The sequence below is a fragment of the Buteo buteo genome, chromosome 16 (assembly GCF_964188355.1).
Source record: "Buteo buteo chromosome 16, bButBut1.hap1.1, whole genome shotgun sequence".
In the NCBI taxonomy this organism is placed as follows: Eukaryota; Metazoa; Chordata; class Aves; order Accipitriformes; family Accipitridae; genus Buteo; species Buteo buteo.
In genome coordinates, this window is record NC_134186.1 from 3,620,650 (window position 1) to 3,642,394 (window position 21,745).

A 21,745-nucleotide genomic window follows, 5' to 3' on the forward strand; every position below is an offset into this window, starting at 1 on the left:
AGAAAGTTTCTGTTAAAACCACATAACACAATACATTCTTTCTTGGATATTACAGACTTTTCAGCTAACCAGAATCTGTATGAGTTTTAGTATAACGGAAGTGTTGCACTTAATTATACATCTGTGGCATGTAATTGCGTATTTGGGCAATGATGAGTAATATTGCCACCCTCTTGACATCATGCAAGCACTACTGAACCTTTTACACATACACCCCAAAACCTGCCAGATGCTTAAACAAAAATATCATAATGATGCCTTACCGCCTTGTTTGCTCTAAGCAAATATTATCATTGCGAAGAGCTTGACAAATAGTTTGTAATCATGCATAACAATGTCAGTTTTCCAGTGTAGAAAAGACGGTTCTTAGAATAGACAAAGCCCTTAATAGGTTCGCTACACATTGCTGGTTCGCCACACATTGCTTTAAAAAACCCCAACATCGCAATAACAGCTCTGAAATTCTTTGGCCTAGTCCTATCCTTTTGTTATATCTTTTCTTTTTGTTATCTTGGCATTGCTACACTGCATTTAACTGACAGGCAAATGATTTATATTGTTCTTCATTCTCAACTGTTCTCCCCTCTGGTCCCGTCATTCCAAATACTTTTAAAATGTTATAATATTAACTTGATATGGGAAGACAAGGAAGAGGCTAGAATTTTTTTTTAAATGTATCAGAAGGTTGGAGGGCACTGTAACACATGATGCAGTGTTACTTCCAGTGCCTCAGACTGAGAAATAAATCACTTTCATCTGCTCTTAGAATTCATGAGATTAATCCGTATTCAGTTCAAAGAGATAGGGTGGAAACCTTGCAGCTTTGCTTGGTAAAGCAGAAGAAAAATATCCTGTCTCATTGTGCAAGATGGTATTTCTTTAGCATCCATTGAAATGAGTCAAGTTTGTTCATCCAAGACAAAGCTCTCTGTCCTGCACAGGTACATTTGTAGTATCAGACGAATTACACGCGGCTGAGGTTTGTTGTCAGAAAATTCCCTTATAAAAGGGAAGTCTCTGCTGTGGCAAGATTGTCAGAGGCAGCCTCTCAGGAAGGGGGGATAACAGGAAAGCTGGGTAAGGAGGGGATGTTCAGTATTACCACTGAAGGTTTTGCTGGCAATAGCACAGAGGAATATTACACTGTCTTTAACTAACAGCATCGATGCTGTAGCCTTGCTTGATACTAGGACTGGACAGCTTGAGAATCAGACAGTTTGGCTTTCTGTTTATGCACAGTGGAAAACCAAGCGCTAGAGTCTTCCAAAAACATGTATCAAAATATCTGATGGGAATTTAGAAAACTGGGAATGTACCCATTTGCTTTATCTCCCTGTTCAGCAGGGGGAAAGTAAGTCAGAATTAAAAAAAAACAAAACAAAACATACTGGAGTACTCGTAAGCTCCTTGTCATTGAAGATTAAATGCAGCTCTGCATTTGGTGACAGCTTTTCAACCTCCAACCACAGCCGTACTTCTCCTTTCTCCAGGATATCAATGTTCCATCCAGATATCAGCTTGATCACTGGAAAACAAAGAGAACCATGGAGCGGAACCATGGAGGCAAACCACAGAATTTGGCTCAACCAGGGTTATGCCAGGGTTCCCCTTTCAGAGTCTATACATATGGTAGTGGGTTCTTACTGGTTCAACTTACATGGGTTCCTGATTTCATGGCTACGTTTCAGTAACTTGTCCAGATCTGAAATGCAAAGAATAGCAAGTCATTTAGATCAGTACAACTAACCCAAAATGAATTCATTGTATTAATTTAATTTAATTTGTTAATGAGCTTTATTTATGTCAAGAAGAAGACAATAAGTACAAAACATTCGATAGCAGGGATGACTAGAAAAGGTTGTGAAGATAATTCTTAGTTATGTCTGAATAAATGTTGGCTGTATCCATTCAAGAAACTTCTTAAAGAAGTTTTAAACCACTGTGGCAGTGTAGCTTTGTGTGAAATCTGAACTGTAATGGAAAAATGACCTTGGAGCATGGAAGCTTTTCTTAGGGGACTGTAAAAGAAACGGCCCTTGAACCTTCAAGGAATGGGAAACATCTTTCTAATGATGCCACTATCATTATCACTTACTATTCCTCTATGAGAAACCTTCCTCTAAACATCTAATATTAGAAAATTATGGCACATTAGATTTCTGTTCTTGTCAATTATTAGTTTTTACCTTCTTTTGTTAAAGTGCAGCTGGCAGAGATATCATCATCTACATCCGTGACCTCCACTGAATATATACCCAGATCCTTTTCTGATGGGTCTTTCAGTATAAGCTTAGATCTTAGAAATAAAAATAATAATAATAAAAATTATATTTTCCTCAAAAATTATGCCTTCTGTGACAGAATGCAATATATTTGATACACCTGGAACATCAAATGTAGTACTCATTGTCATTTATATATGACACTGAGGAGCAAGGCAGAAACATTAGCAATATGATTGCTGATGCTTCCCTTTTGTGACCTGAAGATTGCACTGGATGCACCATTTCATGGACACCAGAGCTGGGAATAAGGGACAGAGATTTGCAGTTCAATAGTGTATATGTATTTTAGCTGAACATTGGAAGGAGAGGGAAACATTTGGCTTCACGTTTTTCTCAGTGTTTGATGTGTTCTTTATTCGACACTCCACAACCAATTTTCTCAATGTGCATTATATACTCACTTATTGCCTTTCTCTTCAGTCTGAACTCTGTCAGCATCTGGTGGTCCTTCATAGTCCTTTGACCAGATAAATTCAGAGGAGTCATTCTTTTCAGGAGCTTCAAAAGCCATATAAATGAAACCTTCTTCATCGACCCCAAGTTCAATTTCTTTTGTGCCTGTATGAGCAAAAAACACCCCCCCAAAAACATTCCTTACCAAGACAGATCAGGGCTTAGCTTCTGGGCATCTAACTCAAAAAAAAAAAATTAAAAAAAATTGTACAGCTAGAGTAAATTCATTTGGGCAGTTTGATTTGCTAATCTTTATTTTGACTGAGGTTCTTTCTTGTTATGAAACATGTAGCTGATGCTTCATAAAGCAGTTTTTTACCGGAATCATCATAGTATTTACAGACTTGTACAATCTCATCACTTTTAGTTTCATACCAGGTTTGGTTTTAGCCACCACAGGATCTGAGGGCAGTGAAGGGGGTCCAATTCCAGCCTTGTTCAGTGCTCTTACTCGGAAAATATAGCATTTCCCTGTCTCTAGATCTGAAACCTGCAGGAAACAATGACAGGAATTAACGTAAGACTAAATGAGAAGCAACAGTTGGATACTAAGTGCATATACAGACCTTCATATGGGTAGTGGCTATGGACTGCTTATTTATTTGTTTCCATTCCTCTGACCCTTCTTCACACATGTCTACATAATACCCTGTAACTGGACCTGCTCCTGTGTACAACGGTGCTTCCCAGTGTAGCTTCAGGGATGAGTCTCTTACTTCAGTGCACTTCACATCATAAGGAGGGCCTGTTGAAAGAAGGGTAGGCTGTCAAACAGTAACATTAAAAAATGCAACTGGGTGCACTTTGTTTGAGTTTGAGATCAGAGAGGAGAGTTTTAAGATAACAAGTGAATAGTGGGTCCATAGGAGAGGCTTTCTATGCTAATTAACTGTAGAGGTAGGTTCTAGAAAAAAGCATACATCGGCTGGCTTAATGTTATTTGCTTTGGTGTAATATACAAAGACATTAAGATATTAGATCCAGATTCTTCATTCTCTGGAAACAATATTATTAAAAATACCTGGGCGCTGTATCTGTGTAGTGCAGAAATAATACCCTATGTCTGAATCGGAACATCCCTAGAAGTGTTTGTGTGCTTTTCTGTACTGGGAGCCACCCTTAAACAGATCTGTAGTTTTCAGAAGACCCTTGGATTCACAGAAGAGTGACGAGATAACTAGTATACCTGGTAATATTTTTATGTTGTTTTTACATGAGAGATACCTGGTTCTGGCATTGTCCATTCCTCACACTTGAATAAGTCACTGGGTTCAGATACTTCCCCAACACCAGCCATGTTCATTGCACGGGCACAGAATTCGTACACGTGACCTTCCTCAAGGTTGCTGACCTTTGGGTTCAGAAGTGCAAACAGATTATTAGTACAGCCCTGCATGGTTGTAGTCTTGTAAGGGTAGGAAGAGAGTTCTAGACTAGAGGAAGTAAAGGAAAACCAGCTCAGCTCTTGTTATAGCTACATTTCCTACTATGCTTAAAGGACAGTATTATATCTGAAATGAATACCGTGTAAACTCGTTGAGGAATTGGCTGGATATTGACTTCATGCCAATCTAGTTCAGATGTATCATGCTGATCTAGGAAATAACCCAGAATCTTTGTTCCTCCCTTGCGCTTTGGGGGTTTCCAGCCAATGGTCATGTCAGCCTTCCCACAGTTTAGAAGAACAAACCCGTGTGGTGCTGATGGACAAGCTGTGCAGCGAAGGGAGAGAGAAAAGAGAGTATTGTTCAATGCAGGTTTGGGATCTAGGGATCGGGAAAAGAGGTGTAGATATGGGATGAATTGGGCTGAGGAAATCTCTCTGTGCTCGTACCAGATGTGATTCTATTTGTGTTAAGGCCCCCTAATACCACTTTTGTGGTGTAAAAGTATTTGAAAATGACCACATTCTTATGTGGAAGTCACGGCAAAAGTCACAGATGCGTCTCAGGATGTTTCTTGCATGTTGCTTTATGGTTTGTCTGACAGAAAAGGTGGAAGCAGTGGGTCGCCAACATGGAGAAGATGGAGGGTTAGATACTGGCTAATGTGGTTGGTAGGATTTTGTAATTGCCCTGGAGAAATTCACAATGCTGATTTCAAGATACCAGCATAATTGAGCATTTAAAATGGTCACTTGTACCAGTGCCAAATTAATACTGAAAATGTAACACACTGCTAAATCAAAATGCTAATTAACTCTGTCCACCCCTGACAAGTATAACTGATGACAGAAGCTGCAGGGTACAAGAAAATCAGTTCCCTGTTGCTTTCCTTTGCTTATCTGCTCAACATTATTCCCATTACATGTAATAATAGCTATGCATGATAGATACATTTTTGAGGGATTTAATTTTTGTGTCTATGTGCATGTATATGTTACTACTTACCAATAGCTGGCCTTACAACAATGGGATCTGTTTCTGGTGAGCTTTCACTTAGTCCTGCCTCGTTGACAGATTTCACACAAAAGACGTACTCTTTTCCAGGCTGCAGCCCAGGAACAGTAAATCTAGGAGAGCAAATTAATAAATTTGTGTTTGACGGTTCAAAGCACAGGTAAACAGTCTTTTGAATAGATAGCAATACATTTTAATAAGGCATTGTAATCTGCAAAATCATTGTTTGCCATTACAAATTAAAGTACACTGTGTCACATAAAATGGCTACCAATAAATCAGACAGTAAGTATGGATCAGATAGAGAGGTATCACACTGGTGGCTGGCATTGTTGGTAGAATAAATAGGACTTCTTAATGGACTTTTTCTGCTTGACATGTGACCCCCACAGCTAGAGAGGTATTCTAAATCCTATGTGTGAGTGACACCAACTTTACTGCAAAGCAATCAAAAAAATGGAATGTGGTTCTTCTGGTGCCACAAGGTCTATCTACCTTCTGAAGATTCAGGGTCTATGAAGATATACACAGACTTTGCTGTCAGTCAGGCTTTGCATGTAAAAGTGACACTTTGAGTAATACTTAATTCTAAAAGAGGACACGGTGTTTGTGTGCATGCAAGCCTATGTGTGTGCAGTGAAGGAAGTTCTTTTTTTATCTGAAATATGACTCCAGTCATAAGCAGAAGAATCCAAGTTGGCACCCCGTCTTCTCTCAATGGAGTAGAATAGCTGAACTCACTCATTACAAGTCACGGGCTTATTATTGACAGTTTGCCATTCTTCTGTCCCAGTCTCCCGACAGTATATGTAGTAGCCAAGAGGCTCCAGACCGTCCTTTAACTTATCCCACTGCAAAACAACAGATGTCTTGGTGTCTCTGAAAGCTAAAACCTGAGATGGTGGAGGCAGAGTAGCTAAAAAAAGAAAAAAAACACAGAGAAAAATAGGGGATTTTAAAATTTATAAATTAAAAAAAATAATAAAATAGAAGTGGGTTGGCCTGTTTGATTTATTCACCTTTTCCAGAGCACAGTTTTCAAATTAGAGCAAAATACCATGGACATTGTCCCAGTCTACAGCCTATATTTTTAAGTTTGGGTTTGCCATATCTCATATTCCTCTCCCTTACAGCCCATTGATTTGTGCAGTTACACCTACTTAACCTTCTCTGAAGTAGAGGAGAAACGAGACTTGTATAGTAACTCTCATTAACTCCACTATGAAATGGGACCTGCTTCACTCTTGAGAAAAAAGGACAGTATGAATGAGCACTAGGGCAGCTTTAATATGGGAGAATATAAAAAAATAAAAGAGTGAGTGCTTATCTCTGCGTAAGGGAAACACGGGCATGAGCCTTTGCATCTCTTATTGTTGTCAGCTCAATCCAGGAAGAAAACAAAACAAATCAGCACTGTGAAGACTGCTGTTCAGTCTGAAGCCCCCAGAAACGGGCTGCTTCAGCAGTTGTATCATTCATTCCAACACTGGTCTGCGTAACGTCTCTCTTACACAGTGCTGGAAGCATACTTGGATTAAACATAGGCTTCAACTGTTTCTTATTTTATTAAATGTAATTCCCCCTTCATTGCTTGGTTAGATTTACACTGCACTGACCAACTGCAAAGTAATTAAACAAGGATTTAAGGCTTTAAGAGATTTCCTGATATCAAAGCAACTGCTGTGTAATCATATACCATGAAGTTTAAAGGAAAGGAGGGGCAAGGGAACCCACACGTTACTTTCATAGTACATCTCCTTTTCCATACAATTAGTGTAGAGCATATTAATGAAATAATTACCCAGTTTTGCACCAGCAGTTACAGGCTCACTGGGCAGGGATGGCTCACTGATTCCATACTTGTTAGCAGATCGCACGCGGAAACAGTATGATTTTCCTTTAACAAGATCAAAGAGTGCAAATCTTGGGGAATTAACTGGCATATCCAGATTAACCATTTGCCAGGAGTTGCTGCCTACAATCAGCTGTAACGAAAAAGGTGATGATTTACAACTCATATTGTATCTCAAGCTTAAAACCCTCCTGAGCAATAACAAAGCTGATCTTTACAGGAAAGTAATTTAAAAAAAAAAACAAACAACAAAAACAGACCCAAACAAAAAAAACAATCAAAAATATAAATGATGTATTTCTTGTTGATATACCCAAACTGTTCCTTGGCAACAGAGGGCCCCTTTGCAGCAGAAATGGTACAGCAGGTGGGAAATGAGTATGTATGAGAGGAGATTGGTAGAAGATACTAATTAACCAGCAAAATGATTAGTGGGGAACGGGAAAGTGAACTATTGTGCAGTTCTTCACAGCTTTTCCACACTTAAGGGCCCATAGGGCAGGAACAGTCTTCCTGTTAAAACTCTGCTACAGTTCTCTGATGTAAAACTTACTTGTTTATTCTTTGTTATTCGTTACTACTTGAGTTGGTGTTAAGTCAGGATCATAGCTCAAGTAAACTGTGGAGATGGAGAGAGGCTGAACAAGCAATTTTTGAGGCTGTAGTTCTCCAGTTATTGACGCAGTAAATAACCTTGCCTGTCCTATAAACCATCTGAGAAATAAATTATTCTGTTCTGACATTTCCCTTCTATGTGATATTATTTTCTTACCTTTTCCACATAATAATTCAGGGGCTCTCTGCCTCTTGGATCTGGTTCGTCCCAGGCCAAAGCTACATAATCTTCTCTGACCTCACTTGCATGAACATTAGTGGGTGGCAAGGGAATTTTAATATGTCCTATGGGAAGTCAGAATAAGCTATGCTTTAGTTATAACTTGGCAAGGACAAAAAGTTCTTTTACAATGGATTATGTTTTCCCACTATAAAGTAAGATTCTTCAATATAAAGGAGGAGACTTAAACCCTTTGGGGACATAGAGGCAAACCGAGATTATTATAAAAGGCTGTGCTGTTTAGGATAGTTTCTGATCCTTGTGCAGCTTACAATGATATTTCACCATATATTTTCCTAAGTGTGTTTTCTCCAGAGTTATGTTATTACAGATCTCATTGTTGTAGAACAATCATTCCACTCTGAGAGAATGGCTCAGTATAAATTTGAACTTACCTTCCAGGTCATCCTTGAAAATTTCTATTGTCCTGCCTTCGTCATATGGAATAACTGCAATGTCAAACAGGGCAATGTTATCCACTAAGAGAAGATGCTTGGGGCTTGTCAAGAAAGACAGAGCCCAGGACTGTGTCATTTGGTTATATGCATAATTATATACATTTCATTACACATACAGTGAAATGTCGTAACTGGTATTTTGATCCTTTTCTGCTCAGAATAGTAGTACTAAGGTGGGTTCAGCAAAGGCAGTGTGGCAGTATGTTGCAATGATATTTGTGAGAATGGGGAGAATCTGGACATACTGCATTCAGTTATATCTGCAGCCTTGCGTTGTACTTAAGGAGCAAATTTTCCTGTTTCTAGTACAAACCTGTCACTCTCTTGTCCTTGCTGGGGTCATATGTTGTAACTGGATCACTGGTTTTTGAAGGATGACTGATGCCTTCTTTATTGACAGCCTTTACTCGGAACTGGTATGTCTGTCCTTCAGCAAGACCCAAGACAGGGTATCTGCAGGTTTTCACAGGCTTGTCATTGCATGGGACCCAATCCTCTGACCCAGCAACACACCTGAAATGAAACACAGCCCATGGAGTTCCTTCGTGGTTTTTCCACAACATGATCGTGAGCTTTTTTTGCTGAAAGATGATTAACATACAGACCTTTCAATATAGTATCCCAGGATCGGACTTCCTCCATTATCACTGGGCGCTACCCAAGAAAGAATCAAGCAGTCTTTATTTACATCATGGCATTTCAGGTTGAGTGGGGATCCAGGGGCACCAGCTGTTTCTGCTGCAGCATCTGTAGAAACACCAAGTGATAGCGGTTATGTTTTTTTCTTCTTTGTACCAAAATTTTCATTCAATAGGTTAATTTTAAGGGCCTACATCCCAGTAATACAAATCATATTTTCTAATACCTAAATCACTACTGAAAATAAGATTTGGACATTTTGATAATTGTATCCATGCACAAAATTGGGAGATACTTTCTTGTGTATGAGGTTGTGAATTCCTTTATGCCAAGGTATTAGGAAAGGAGCTTTTATTCTAAATAGGATAGAATCCTGCTTATACCTTTAACAAACACATAAGTGGTCTGCTCTTTATATCCATCCAGTGAGGGGACATGGATAGTGTAGAATCCTTCATCTTCTTTGTAAGCACATGACACGGTCAGAGAAGCCTCCCGGTCTTGGTACTTTAGTTCCCGACATTCTGAGTTCTGCAGCAACTCACCTGTGAAGCATGAGAAGGGGTAAAGGAACTCCAGCTGAACTGGTTGAGTGAGGAGTGACATACTTCCAAATAAAGAAAAAAACACAGAGCAAGATGAGGGATCTGTAAGACACTCCTTATATTATTATTATGCCTCCGATTTATAGTCATGGACTCTGATCCTACTTTGTTGGTATGCCTCTCTGTTCCCTTTGTACACAAATGCAGAGCAAAAAGCATGGTCCTTGTCCTGAAGAGCTTGTGGTCTAAGTGAAAAAGAGTAATAAATTTGGATGAATTAGTGAGTAAAGGATAATCCTCACACCAGGTAACGGGATGCTCTGAAGTCTGCCAAATATTGTGCCAGTTCTAACTGAGGATACATTACTACTCAGCATGCAGGATCTTTTGTCCAAGTGGTGCTCAAAACCAAGAAAATGGAATGGTGCATACTGTACACTTTGTGTATATTTATCGGGTCTGAGATACAAAGTCTACCCAAATTCTCCTCAAATCACTAAAACTCAGTAGGTCCTACTATTTTCACAGCTGATTCTGGCAGAAGTGATGGAATGGCAAGAGCAGTCTTACTGCGTTGCTTCTGCTTTCCAAAACTTAATAGCACAGAAAGATTACCAGTTTGGCTAAACACAACATCCTTGATTGCCAGCAGAACAACACAGAATATCCAAAAGTGTTTTTTTCACTAGAGAACCACTGGCTTTTCAAATGCTTGGCACTTTCACTGTATAGAACTAAGGCTCTTAAACTATTCCTACAAGCAGAAATGTCATTACCTCCAAAACATTTTAGTGGTATCATCCTTTTACAAATGAGGAAAACGTACAAATTAAATAATGACATCTGTAGCTTGAGAAGAGCTGAGACCAGCTCAAGAATCCTCAGTTCTAATTCTCTTCTGTGAATATTAGATCACTGCTATGAATTCAAATGGTATATTCACATAGTTATATGTATATAAACTTAGCTGTTGCATACAAACCATCTCTGAACCAGGTAATGTCTCGTTGGTGTTCAAGTAAATCAGAAGAGAAGTAACAGGAGAGGGTGAAAGGCTCCTTTTCTCTTGAAAATAAGGGTTTCAGTGGAAAAGCAAAATCTGCCTCTCTGGCCATAAGGGATCCTATGAAATAAGAGTAACAGTCAGCATGATAAAGAGAATTCCCAGAGCCTTCCTCCTTGTAGTATTTTTATTATCATATATTTAGCGTGGTTCTTAAGCCTTGCACTTTTCACGTGCAGTCAAGCTAATATGAAAAGCTATAGCTCACAGAAAAAGAATCAAATCGCTTTAGGTTATAAAAATAAAATAAATAATAATAACAATTATTGACTCACTTCTGTATATTTCTGAATCAAATCCCGACTCCATTCCATAATATTCTATAACACAAGAAGAAAATACATTTAGCAAATCTCATGCCAGTGTTTATCTTCCCCTCAAAAACACACAATGATACTCAGCAAACTATGCCTTTCCCTCAAACCAGCTCTTAATGTGAACCTTCAAAGTGTCACCATGTGGCAAAACATTAATTCATTTGGCAGCTGATGACCTTCACAAACAACTGAGGATGTGTCTGCATAGGAAATTGTTCTTATGACTATACTAGTATAAGTAGTTAGATTGGATATTAGGAGAAATTTCTTCACCAAAAGGGTTGTCAAGCATTGGAACAGGCTGCCCAGGGAAGTGGTTGAGTCACCATCCCTGGAGATACTTAAAAGACACATAGATGTGGCACTTAGGGACATGGTTTAGTGGTGGACTTAGCAGTGCTGGGTTAACAGTTGGACTTGATGGTGTTAAAGGTCTTTTCCAACCTAAACGATTCTATGATTCTGTGATTCTCAGTAATACTGCTCTAAATGCTCATGTGCACATAGTTACTCTTAGCTAAGGAGGGCTTTTTTTCAGTTTGGCTTCTGTCTTTTTAAGCTGCACTAGGAAGGTTATGCTGAATAAAAGCATGCATACAGGGAGCTACAACTTTTGTCATATAAGTGTACCAATATGGTACTGTCCAAATTAGAAGCATGGCAATCTAGGATCACCCATAACTGAAATGCTTCAATTATGTCCCTGTTTGGAGATAGAGCATGACAGCTACTCATTGCCACATACAGCATGGAAAAGGAAAGAAAAAAGTGTTGGTGTCATAAACATTACTGAAAGTGGAATTTGGCCAAACCTCTGGGTTTAAACAGCATTCCCAGGGGATAATGTGGCATTCTTGAAGACTACCAGTGACTGGGACTTCTGTCCTGAGACACTGAGGTAATTCCTGGAGCTGAGGCAAGTGTGTCCCCTACCAAATCACTTGTTTCAACAGCTGTGGGTTCTTTGGAGGCATCATATGTGAATACTGGCCCGCTTCACCTGATCTAGCCTGTGAGAACTGCTGGCATCACAGCACAAAATGAAATTATTTGGAGCTGAAATCTAAGAACTGATGCACTTAACACAAGATGAAATTGAGATACTTTCTTTTCTTATTTTTATAAGTTGCAAGAAATGTACATAAAATAATGCCTATTTTTTCAATGAATGAAGCTTGGCAGTAACTGAGCTCACTCATAAGCAAAAGATGAGGACTGAGTGTTAATAGCTGTAGAGGTAAGAAATAGAAAGCACAAGAGGTAAAGCACAGCCTCATCCCAGGTCCTGTGAGACCCACAGTGATGTCTTTAAGGAAAGTCAACTTCTGCTGTAGGAACCACAGATCCCGGAGACCCTCCCCTTGCATCAAGGGCATTCCAGACGGCATGGGGCCAGGAGAAGAGATGCCATCGGCCTGCCTGGGGGATGAGGAATGTTTCCAGTAGAGGCAGGATTAAGGCCTTGGTGTAGTCTCTATTTTCAGAATGTTAAATGCAAATAGCAAAAGGAAGAATCATGTTACTGGGATGGCATTAGACAGGGTCAAGGGAGAAAGAACCATGTGGGCCTCTCACCCGCAATCACAAGGGACAATGTTTGCAAGCTGTTTGAAATGCTGATTAGACCTGATGAAGGACAGTTTAATCAGGCACTTAGAGGTGAAGAGAGCAGTCTCATCCAAGGTTTTCTGTGATATACCACAGCCCTTATTCTATCATCATGCCTGCTCTGATCCTAAAGATTCTGGTGGGAATTGGGAGGAGTATGTGATTATTGCCATGGATTTTTTTTTCAGACAGCTGCTTCTGCTTTATGGCAAAGGCCCAGTTCCTGAGTTCTGGACATACTATAAGAATCTTTATAGAAGAGAAGCATTGCACACTTGGTAACTTTTTCTGTATTTCTGCATTAGGGTGAGGGGAATTTAGGAATCTGGGAAGGCTGGCAAATGAATGTTTTCTGGGCTATTTTACATGTCCCTTTAGAATTGGTAAATGTGTGCTGCATATTTCCAGATATGCTGAATTTTGACACTGTTTAATTAAAGGATCTGAAAGATATCATAAACAATACACTTCTATTACAATTCTGGAGTCACATTCTTCTGTATGCATATGTATCCCCAAACAGTATTCAGATGTGATCGGAATATGGCATGCAAAGAAGAAGTATAATAACATAACCCATGACAGAGCCAAGAATATATTAAAACACTAACAAGAAAGATGCTATCTAAACCAAAGAAGACCTATTCTGTCTGAAAAATAGTTCAAACTGGCTTTGCAGTTCAATCAGTTGAAGAAACCCATCTCTTCATTACCGGTAATATGTCCAAAGCAAACCTGTTCCCTTCCTATTCATCTGTTACTGTTTGAATAACACCCTGGACTCTGTCAGTCCCACTGAAGTGTTTAGTTGTCTACAGTTCTGTAGGTCTATTCTGTTCAGGCTTTTTATGATAAAATTGTTATTTTTTATATATATGTGTATATATATATATGAAATGTGAACAGCTAAACTATGATCCTATAAGACTGCACTGCGTATTTCTTAAAGCTCAATATAATTTCCCTTTTTAAGTACTGGTAGTTTACTTCCTTCATCATATGTCTGGACTTGGCTTGTGCAGAATGTGTATCTATGGAGTCTACATCAGTTATTTTAAGAACAGCACAGACTAAAGAAAAAATCTTGTATTTCCTCTTGATAGTTACTGATTTGAGAGAGAAATATGGTATTCTATGCAATATTGCACTGAGAGATCCCTTTGAAAGCCACAGTACTTGTTAACCAATTTCTTGCTTATCTTTAGAAATGCAGCAGACTCTTTCTAAGCCTGTTATGCATTTAACTGTATGGCTGTTTCGTATCAGTCCAGAAGAAATAAGTACCTAAATTTAGTACAATTTTAGCACAGTGGAAAGACAGCTGTGTCCGTATGGAATCTGAAAGATTTTGCCTGAGTCCAGAAGTGACTGAGAAAGAGAAGCCATTATATCAGCTATATACATATTGGTTGGTGGTAGCTAAGGATTATTTTAGCCAGTTGTGCTTTCTCCTCACTAATAACTGAGAGAAATTCTCCTCTCCTATTAACAGAATGCTCACTTCTTTCTCTGTTTTTCCAGAGTGCTTGTATCTTCCTATGATATAATGTATAGCATTCAAAATATTTTGAAGAATATAAAGAATTTGAAAATTAAAACCAAAGGAACATTTTCTACTTACTCCTGACAAGCACTGTAGCAAATGAGTAAGCCTCGCCGTATTGATTCTTAACTTCAACACTGTATTCAGCAGAATCTTCCATGGAGCATCTGGAAAAAAAAAACATTTCCCCTCCTTTTTAGCTTTCAGTTTTTCTTCATACTTCACAAGACAAATTCAAAGGCATTCCCCTTTAATCCCAGAAGTTAGAAGTAGGTACTTGCTTTTCATTAAGAACCTACTTTTCCTTTCAATTACAAGGATTTCTTATACTTAATGGTAAATTTTTTCTCTTGATACCCCGAAGCAAAATGTTTCAAGTAATGAACAAGCAAAAGCCCGGTGGAACACTTGGTTGCACTGAAGCTATGCATGTATCTTTATCACATGTATAATTCACAGAGTTGAACTAATGTCATTCTGATTACATTGATTTGGTATGTCTGCTTGTAAAGTGCTGCTAATGTGCATGGCTTTACCCTGAATGAGAAAAGGCCATGCCTAGAAAGAGCAGCAAAGATAAATAAGGCTCTAAATTTTTTTAAAGATTTTTTTAAACCTCATGAACTGCTGTTGAGATTGTTTCCTAATGGCAAAGGTTTAGCTCAGACACTACACGCTAAAGTCAAGCAGGATCAGATTCCAGAAGAATTATCTTTTTTTGTTTAGCATACACAACTGGGAGTTTCAGGAGAGCAGGTCTTACTCAACTGAAAAAACAACTCAGACAAGTGCACATACATTACCTGCTGATGTGCAGGGTCAGCATCCCAAACTTGTTTTTTATTTTGTATTTTCCTGCTGGGGCTAGGCGAGGATCAATACGGACTCCATTTTTATACCTAGTTGAACACAAAGGAAACATGCTGCTTAGGAAAGGATGGAGAAATTGACTGGTAAAATTAATACTTTATTTTAAAATTAACCATGTCAAACACAACAGAGGCACAACAGAAAAGAGGAATAGACACAATTCACTCTTTTACAGGTCTCCCACATCAATCCAAAACAGCCTTGCAGCTAACCTAGATCCCCTCCCATAGTCCTACGTGTGCTCCTTCCCTAGGGCTGCTTGCAGACTGCCTACAGGCAGCTTAGTGTTGGCTTGTTGCTTCCTCCTCAGTTTACGCTCCCTGCTTTGCAGCTTGTGTGAGGGAGTTCGAGCAGATGTCTCTTGCTTCTTTGTGTTCACTGGGAGTCTGTGGGAGGTTCATATTCTCTTTGCTCTCTGAGTAATTCAAAGAGGTTGTTCTGGAAGGACACAGGACATCAGGAGCTCTGACAGTAGCAGAGTTAACTGCCTACAAAGTCATTAGTAATCCAAATGTTTGCATACTTCAAACCTTCCATGGGAGGAATGATCAATCACTTTAACAAACTGATCAAAGTACACACTGCAAATTGTTTTCTGAGGTGATCTTTCATTAATTTCTGTCCCTCTGTCATTAATGGTAAATGCTGCAGTCAGGCCCAGTACGTAACATTTCCTCTCCTGTCGTTTGGTAAATACGCAAAGCTGAGTAAATGAAAGAGTTGGTTTGTATTTTACAAATTGTAGAAGTGAAAGCAGTTTAATGCTAAAACTTGCATGGTATCCAAGGTAGCCAAGCCTTGATGGTGTGTATGTGTGCGGTGATTTAGTGCTGGCTATAGATTCTGGTTTCCAAGACTTAAATCCCAAGTTTGCCTGCAGGACGGAGGACAGCACCAAGGGAAGCAGGGAAATCTACATGAATATCAGTCCTATCACAGAAGGAGCCCCATAGGACTGTCCAGTGCCTCCATGGCCCACTGAATACTTAATGTCTTTACTGGTCCTAACAGTGGAACCTGAGAATTGAAAGTGTTTTCTGTAATTTCTGAAGCTCTCCCTTCCTTCTTTCTAGCAGGACACAGATGTTACTCCTCTGGTTGCTTCCTGAAACGCACACAGACTGTTAGTCAGGTGGGCAGCATGAGTCATTGCTGTCAACAGACATACCAAGTAACCTGCGGCGGTGGGGAAGCCAGGACTGTACATGCCAGCTTCACTTCCATCTTCTCCCAGACTGCATGTACTCTGAGGGGGATCCAGAACATAGGTGGTCGCCCAGAACGCAGCTCAATATATTCCTTCTCTGCACGTGCCTTTTCTACAGCCTACAGACAAGGATAGACTAAATAAAGGCAATAGAAAGGGATTATGTTCTAATTACACAAATTCTTTTACAAAAGGGACATGTGTGATAATGCTTCAGTGGCAGGAGTACAAGGCCTTGTCCTTATTTCTAATGGTTTTGAGGTTGTCCTAACGCCTGATTAGGTTTAGTATCCTCTCCAGAATGCTAGTTAGTGTTGGCAATTTTAATCCTGTTGGCACTTCTGCAACCAATAGAGATGTCTGATCTGACCTTCCTCCGAAGGGCCCTGCGGTCAGCTCTGACACGCAGCAGTCTGCAGAGCCGAATAACCTCCTCTTCCAACTTTTCCATGTCATTCCCAAACAGAATTCTCTTTTGCCCCCTCTGTTCTAGCTCTAGGATGGCAGCTTCTCTTCTTATCTTGTAATCCCTGGAACACAGGATGATAAAAGCCAACAGAAGTTAGGATAATGCTTTTTATTTTGTTTTGGTCTTTTTTGTTGTTGTTTTATAGCACACATTTTTGGTTAAATCATAATAAGTGTTAAGGACAGAAACATCAGCTTGCATGCAGTAAGTATGGGTGTGAATGTCAGGCAGTTTTGCCTTATAGGAACCAGCAGTACTACCATGAGAGATAATACTTTAATGGCACAAGAAGGGGACCCACTATCTGACCACTTTTAATTCCTGGCAGGGAACTGGGAGAAGGTTTAAAGGAAGGAGGGATGTTGCTGACTACTTAGGTTGTTCAGCTGTCACGGAAGGATGGACAGCAGGATTGCCAAGATTTTCTAGGAAAGAGGGGGAATTCCATCTGTTACCATTAATTTATTAATCTGACTCTATTTTCCATTTATTCCTATGAAATCTGGTTTCTCTTAAGCCCTTGCTTGTGAGCAGGGCAATATTACTCATTATCACATGTACCAAGGCAATACAGTTTTGTTTCCTGCATTTTAGCTGAGGGCTGGTGTTTTTCTTTTTAAAGGAAGAACCTCTTGATTGAACTTGCTCTTTTTGCTTCTGACAAAATGAGTTGGAAACTGTGACCCCTATATACAGAGGTGATGTTGCATACAATGGTTGTATTTGAGTTATAATGATTTCTGACTTACTGTGGTATTTCGGAGGTCAAGGCAAGGGCAGATGCTATCGATAAGTCTGAAAGGCTGAAAGTCTCTTCTTCCTCACTTCCAAAGGCAGACACACATAAAAGAATCCAGACAAGGTTCCATAGTTTCATAAACTCAAAATTCAACAAATCTGTGAATGCTCAGTGCCGAGTGTAGAAAGTCCTGTCTGGACCTGATTTACTCGGCCTATCCCTAACTCTGTGGCTTACCTGGTTTTGAACTTTCTCTTTCTAGTTGTGGAGGTCATTTGCAAGCTCTGTTGCCTCTCCTCTTTTTGCTCCTCCTCTCTGTGGTGGAAGAAGGTTTGGGTTCCCATGCTGGGAAATCAAAAATGAACTTTCTTGCTGGAATAGAATAAAACATAAAGTGGCTTTTAAATAAGACTCCTTAACAGAATCTCTTTAAGTTACCATTAAGTCCTTGTTTTGCTTTGACGTTCAAGGGCTGTGAATGAAAATTCATATACTACTACTTCTGGCATTCAAACTATGAAAGAGGTTTGTTTCGTGATGCTTCTGTGAAAAATTGAATGAGATGAAGAAATTGGTAAGTCTTTAAAGGCAGCTGAACATGTAAGAGAACAGTAAGTAGGCAGCATTTTGTAGGTAGATTTGTTTTCCTAGGACTGATCTTTGCTTTCCTAGGACTGATCTTACGCTCTAAATCTGGTGGATATTCTTCCAGGGAGTTCCATTAGATCAGACCCCCAATATAGCATGCAGACAAATGAGGAGCATCATGAGAAGGGAGATCAGAGGGACATGGAAGATTAGGGACAAAATATGGTATGGAACATCAGATGGTGAGATACAGAGGAAAAGTTTAGAAAATAAGCAGATTTTTAGTCTGGAAACTATATTGCAGGGGTAGCTATGATGCCAAATAGCCTGTGACCTGCCACCGAGGTTGTGATCGCACCACGCTCAGCCCCTGCCTTGATGTGCCAGGGGTTAGATAAGGCAATGCTGCTCAACCAACACACAGGCTGCTGTGCAGAAATCACTTGGTGTCTGTGGTAGTTGGAGAATCCAACTGGATTTTCTGGAACTAACCATTTCCAGTTGCTGTTACCGAATCAGAGCACTTCTTCAGCCTGTATTCCCATCTGCGTATCTAGGCTGCTGACAAGAACAGTTATAGTTCAGTACTTTAAGAGGATAATGCTTTATCCAGTCCTTTGAGTGCATCCTGAGAAATCAGTTGTTTCTTCTTCGGTCTTGGAAAAAGGTTGATAAATCATGGAGAAAACAGTATCCTTCAAAATGTTAGCCTTAAAGGATTTGTTCAGTAAACAGCGTGATTTTGCCCAGACTGATCAGAGAAGCCTTCCCAGAGAGATCCCTCTCCTACAGGTGAAACATGGGGAGCAAACATCAGCACTCTTGGCTCCCATCCATCTCCTGCATTAGCTGCTAAACAACTAGGCTGTCGCTGCAGCCTCTTCTCTGGGAATAAGAGTGTTGCTTTTAGGCACTGACTAATGAGTGGTCATTAAACAAAAATAAATTTTTAAAGTGTATCCCTCCTTATATCATTCTGTCCTGCAGTTGGTTCAGAAATGTACAGCACAATCCTTAAACTGTTCGGATTTTCAAGTTCTAAGAGCTTAGGTTACTTTATAAAAGCAGCTTTGGAAGCGTAGCAGTTGCTGAATAATATTTGTTCAAACATACTTGTAAGTCTTTCCCTAGCTCATGTTCCATTATTAAAACTTTCCCTTGACAAATTTTGTACCTGGATTTTAGTTTTACTGCTTTCTAATCCTAAAACGATAAAAAATACAAACCCCTCAGCTTTTACTAGTAGTACAATTTTCTGTTAATGTAAACACATTTCTTAAAAAACAGTCCATGGAAAAGCACAGTTGTATGGAAAAGCAGAGCTGTTGTGGTAGATGCAAAATATCCCAAAATGCAAATGAAAATACAGAATTATCATGATAATACTCCCTCAGTAGATGTTAACTTTGGAAGAAACAAAGAAATGTTGGCAAGTATAAGAAAGAGAAAATAAAAGAGGCTTTTATGGAAAATATATCTTTGTAGTTTCATAGAGTACTACTCTTTTCTGGACTATTTCAGCTGCAGAATGACTACTGGGCATCAGATCTTTGTTTCCATTTTAATGAATAATTACCGATCCAGGTTAATTTTTGCTATATAATGTTTTTTATTTTTCCCTGGAAAATTTTCAGTGCTTTATAATCTAGTGTTTATTGTAAAGATATAGAGTTCTGATCTGCTAAACCTACACTTTTCAATCCAATTATATATTTTTTTCTAAACAGACCAGTAAACCAGAATAGATTCTTGTGAGAAAACATGAAGTAAACCAGTATTTTCATAACAACAACACTGGAAAAACAGTAATGACACTTCAAAGCAGATACAATCATGAACCACAGTCTTATCTCTGAAGTGCAATTCAAATAAAGTGATCATACAAAGTAGCTGATGCTGCTATGAAGATCTTATAAAATCTTGCTATAAACAGTAGTTTATTTACAGATAAACCAAACTCACCCTGTGAAGACTACAGTGAGAGCGCCTGTCCTCATGAAAGAGAAAGGACAAAGGAGCGTTTCCTTCTCCCTGTTGATGGCAACTAAGAATGACTCTCCCCAAAAGAATGTTCCCCATGTTTGAGTGCCCATCCTGGAGTCTTAAATATAGCATCCTACCATGCCATCGCAATGACAATGGGGAGACCCATGCAGGGGTTACGCAGTTGGAGCTGTTTACTGCAATGGCAACTAATCACTAACCCTTTTTCAGATGGGGCAAATTATTGCCTTTGCCAAATGATATAAGGAAAGACAGGTGCCTCCAAAATTCAAGCATCAGAGTATTGGATTATACTCTGCTCATTTAGGATAGAAGCTCACAAAACTTCTAAAATGACTTATGAATATTTTAATCTCCTCCAGGAATTTCCCCTGGGTTAACATTGCCATTGCTGCATAGTAGTGTGAAATCATTTACTTTGACATCTCTTTAGTGAATGCCAACTCCAGCCAAATTATGTCAGTGTATAATTAGATCAGGAGCTAGCAGCAGCTCTTATGTTTTGTTTGGCTGCAACTATTATACTTTCTTATTACAGGCAAATGAAGGCTTGCTGCCACAATAGCAGGTAAGCTTACATATCCAGCTGCCCATGGTGGTATCTAAGAGTCTGGGGTAGGGTAAAAGAAGAGACACTACTCTTTTTCCATTTATTTGAGATAGGCTTGCAATTTCAGCATTTGGGGTAAACCCTTCCCAGCAATGTGAGAAGCAGGTGATATTTTTTGTGGTGTCAGAAGGAGAAATGAAGGTTTGAAAGTAGCAAAGCTCTGAGGCTGCAATAGCAGTTTGTGAGCCAGATGTTTTCCAGCTACGTTTTTTTAGTTGAGGAGTCAGCACATCAGTAGTGGGCTTTTCATAGCCACTAGAATTCTGTGAAGAGGATATATAAGAACATAAAATTGCCATACTGGATGAAGCTGAAGGTCTGTTCAGTCCAGTGTCCTGACTCTTGAAAGTGGCCCATAGCTTCTCCTGAGCTGGACGCAATGCTTTATTGTTGCTAATAGTCCTATCCCTGTTAAATTGCTTAATTCCTTTTTGAACACTTTCTCATTCTGGCCTCCACAAGGCCTTGTGGAAATTAATTCCACCATCAAATTTTGCACAGTTTGAGTCACCCTGCCCGTATCAGTAGGATCCATTTCCAAGAACCTGTGTTTGCTTCACCATCCAAATAAAACGAAGATGAAACCCAGCAGGATCAGCACTAGAACTACAAGAACTTCTGCATGTGAACTTTATCTAGTGGCTCTGTTTCAGACATTCCTAAGAAAGCAATAAACAGGTACTACTGGGCAGGCATGACAGAATATGTTTTGTTATAAGCTGAGCTGTCAAAGCGAAGGAACACTTTTCTTTCATTGGTTTTGAACAATTGCGTGACCACTTGAGTGCTTTCCTGAATTTGGTATTATGTATTATGAGAAGTAATGAGTAATTATTGTCTGTTCTGCTTAATATTAATATTTCATTCATCTTTGTCATATCAGCCCCCTGTTGTATGTTTTAAGGAGAAGAGTCTTATGCTCTCCTCATATGGATGCTGACCACTTTTGTCACCTTTTTCTTACAAAAATATCTTAATATCATGTCTCATGGCTCTCATTATCTCAGTCTGAGAAGAAAGAAGATATACATGGACATTTTAAGTCCTCTGAACCAGCAAGTATAAGGCCACTGCTTAGCACTGTGATCCAGCTGCTGCAGTTCTGCTACATCATACCTCCCCATCACTAACAGCAATAACGTTAGGCCAATGTGATGCCAGAGCTAAGATATAAAGTGTATTTTATCAGAGTTCCTAATACTTTCAGAGCTGCCCCTCAACTCTGCTTTATTCTGTCTTCAGGATTTGGAGCTTTTAATTT

General features: G+C 39.3%; 1 protein-coding gene across 1 annotated transcript in view; it reads right to left on the minus strand.

Moving 5' to 3' along the window:
- The window catches only part of MYOM3 (myomesin 3), a 29,330-nt gene extending 9,362 nt beyond the window's left edge, over positions 1 to 19,968 (minus strand). Inside the window, exons 1-25 of the mRNA XM_075047427.1 lie at positions 19,833 to 19,968; positions 17,520 to 17,654; positions 17,293 to 17,367; positions 16,445 to 16,604; positions 16,036 to 16,193; positions 14,801 to 14,896; positions 14,076 to 14,164; positions 10,805 to 10,849; positions 10,449 to 10,589; positions 9,305 to 9,466; positions 8,888 to 9,029; positions 8,596 to 8,795; positions 8,220 to 8,273; positions 7,762 to 7,889; positions 6,939 to 7,122; positions 5,879 to 6,053; positions 5,129 to 5,250; positions 4,263 to 4,450; positions 3,963 to 4,089; positions 3,305 to 3,483; positions 3,114 to 3,228; positions 2,687 to 2,843; positions 2,187 to 2,296; positions 1,658 to 1,702; positions 1,389 to 1,525 (exon numbers count right to left, since the gene is read on the minus strand). Coding sequence (XP_074903528.1) covers positions 1,389 to 1,525; positions 1,658 to 1,702; positions 2,187 to 2,296; positions 2,687 to 2,843; positions 3,114 to 3,228; positions 3,305 to 3,483; positions 3,963 to 4,089; positions 4,263 to 4,450; positions 5,129 to 5,250; positions 5,879 to 6,053; positions 6,939 to 7,122; positions 7,762 to 7,889; positions 8,220 to 8,273; positions 8,596 to 8,795; positions 8,888 to 9,029; positions 9,305 to 9,466; positions 10,449 to 10,589; positions 10,805 to 10,849; positions 14,076 to 14,164; positions 14,801 to 14,896; positions 16,036 to 16,193; positions 16,445 to 16,604; positions 17,293 to 17,367; positions 17,520 to 17,626 — 3,096 coding nt within the window. The 5' untranslated portion in view covers positions 17,627 to 17,654; positions 19,833 to 19,968. The remainder of the gene's footprint in view (positions 1 to 1,388; positions 1,526 to 1,657; positions 1,703 to 2,186; positions 2,297 to 2,686; positions 2,844 to 3,113; positions 3,229 to 3,304; positions 3,484 to 3,962; positions 4,090 to 4,262; positions 4,451 to 5,128; positions 5,251 to 5,878; positions 6,054 to 6,938; positions 7,123 to 7,761; positions 7,890 to 8,219; positions 8,274 to 8,595; positions 8,796 to 8,887; positions 9,030 to 9,304; positions 9,467 to 10,448; positions 10,590 to 10,804; positions 10,850 to 14,075; positions 14,165 to 14,800; positions 14,897 to 16,035; positions 16,194 to 16,444; positions 16,605 to 17,292; positions 17,368 to 17,519; positions 17,655 to 19,832) is intronic.
- Between the last annotated feature and the right edge of the window lie 1,777 nt (positions 19,969 to 21,745).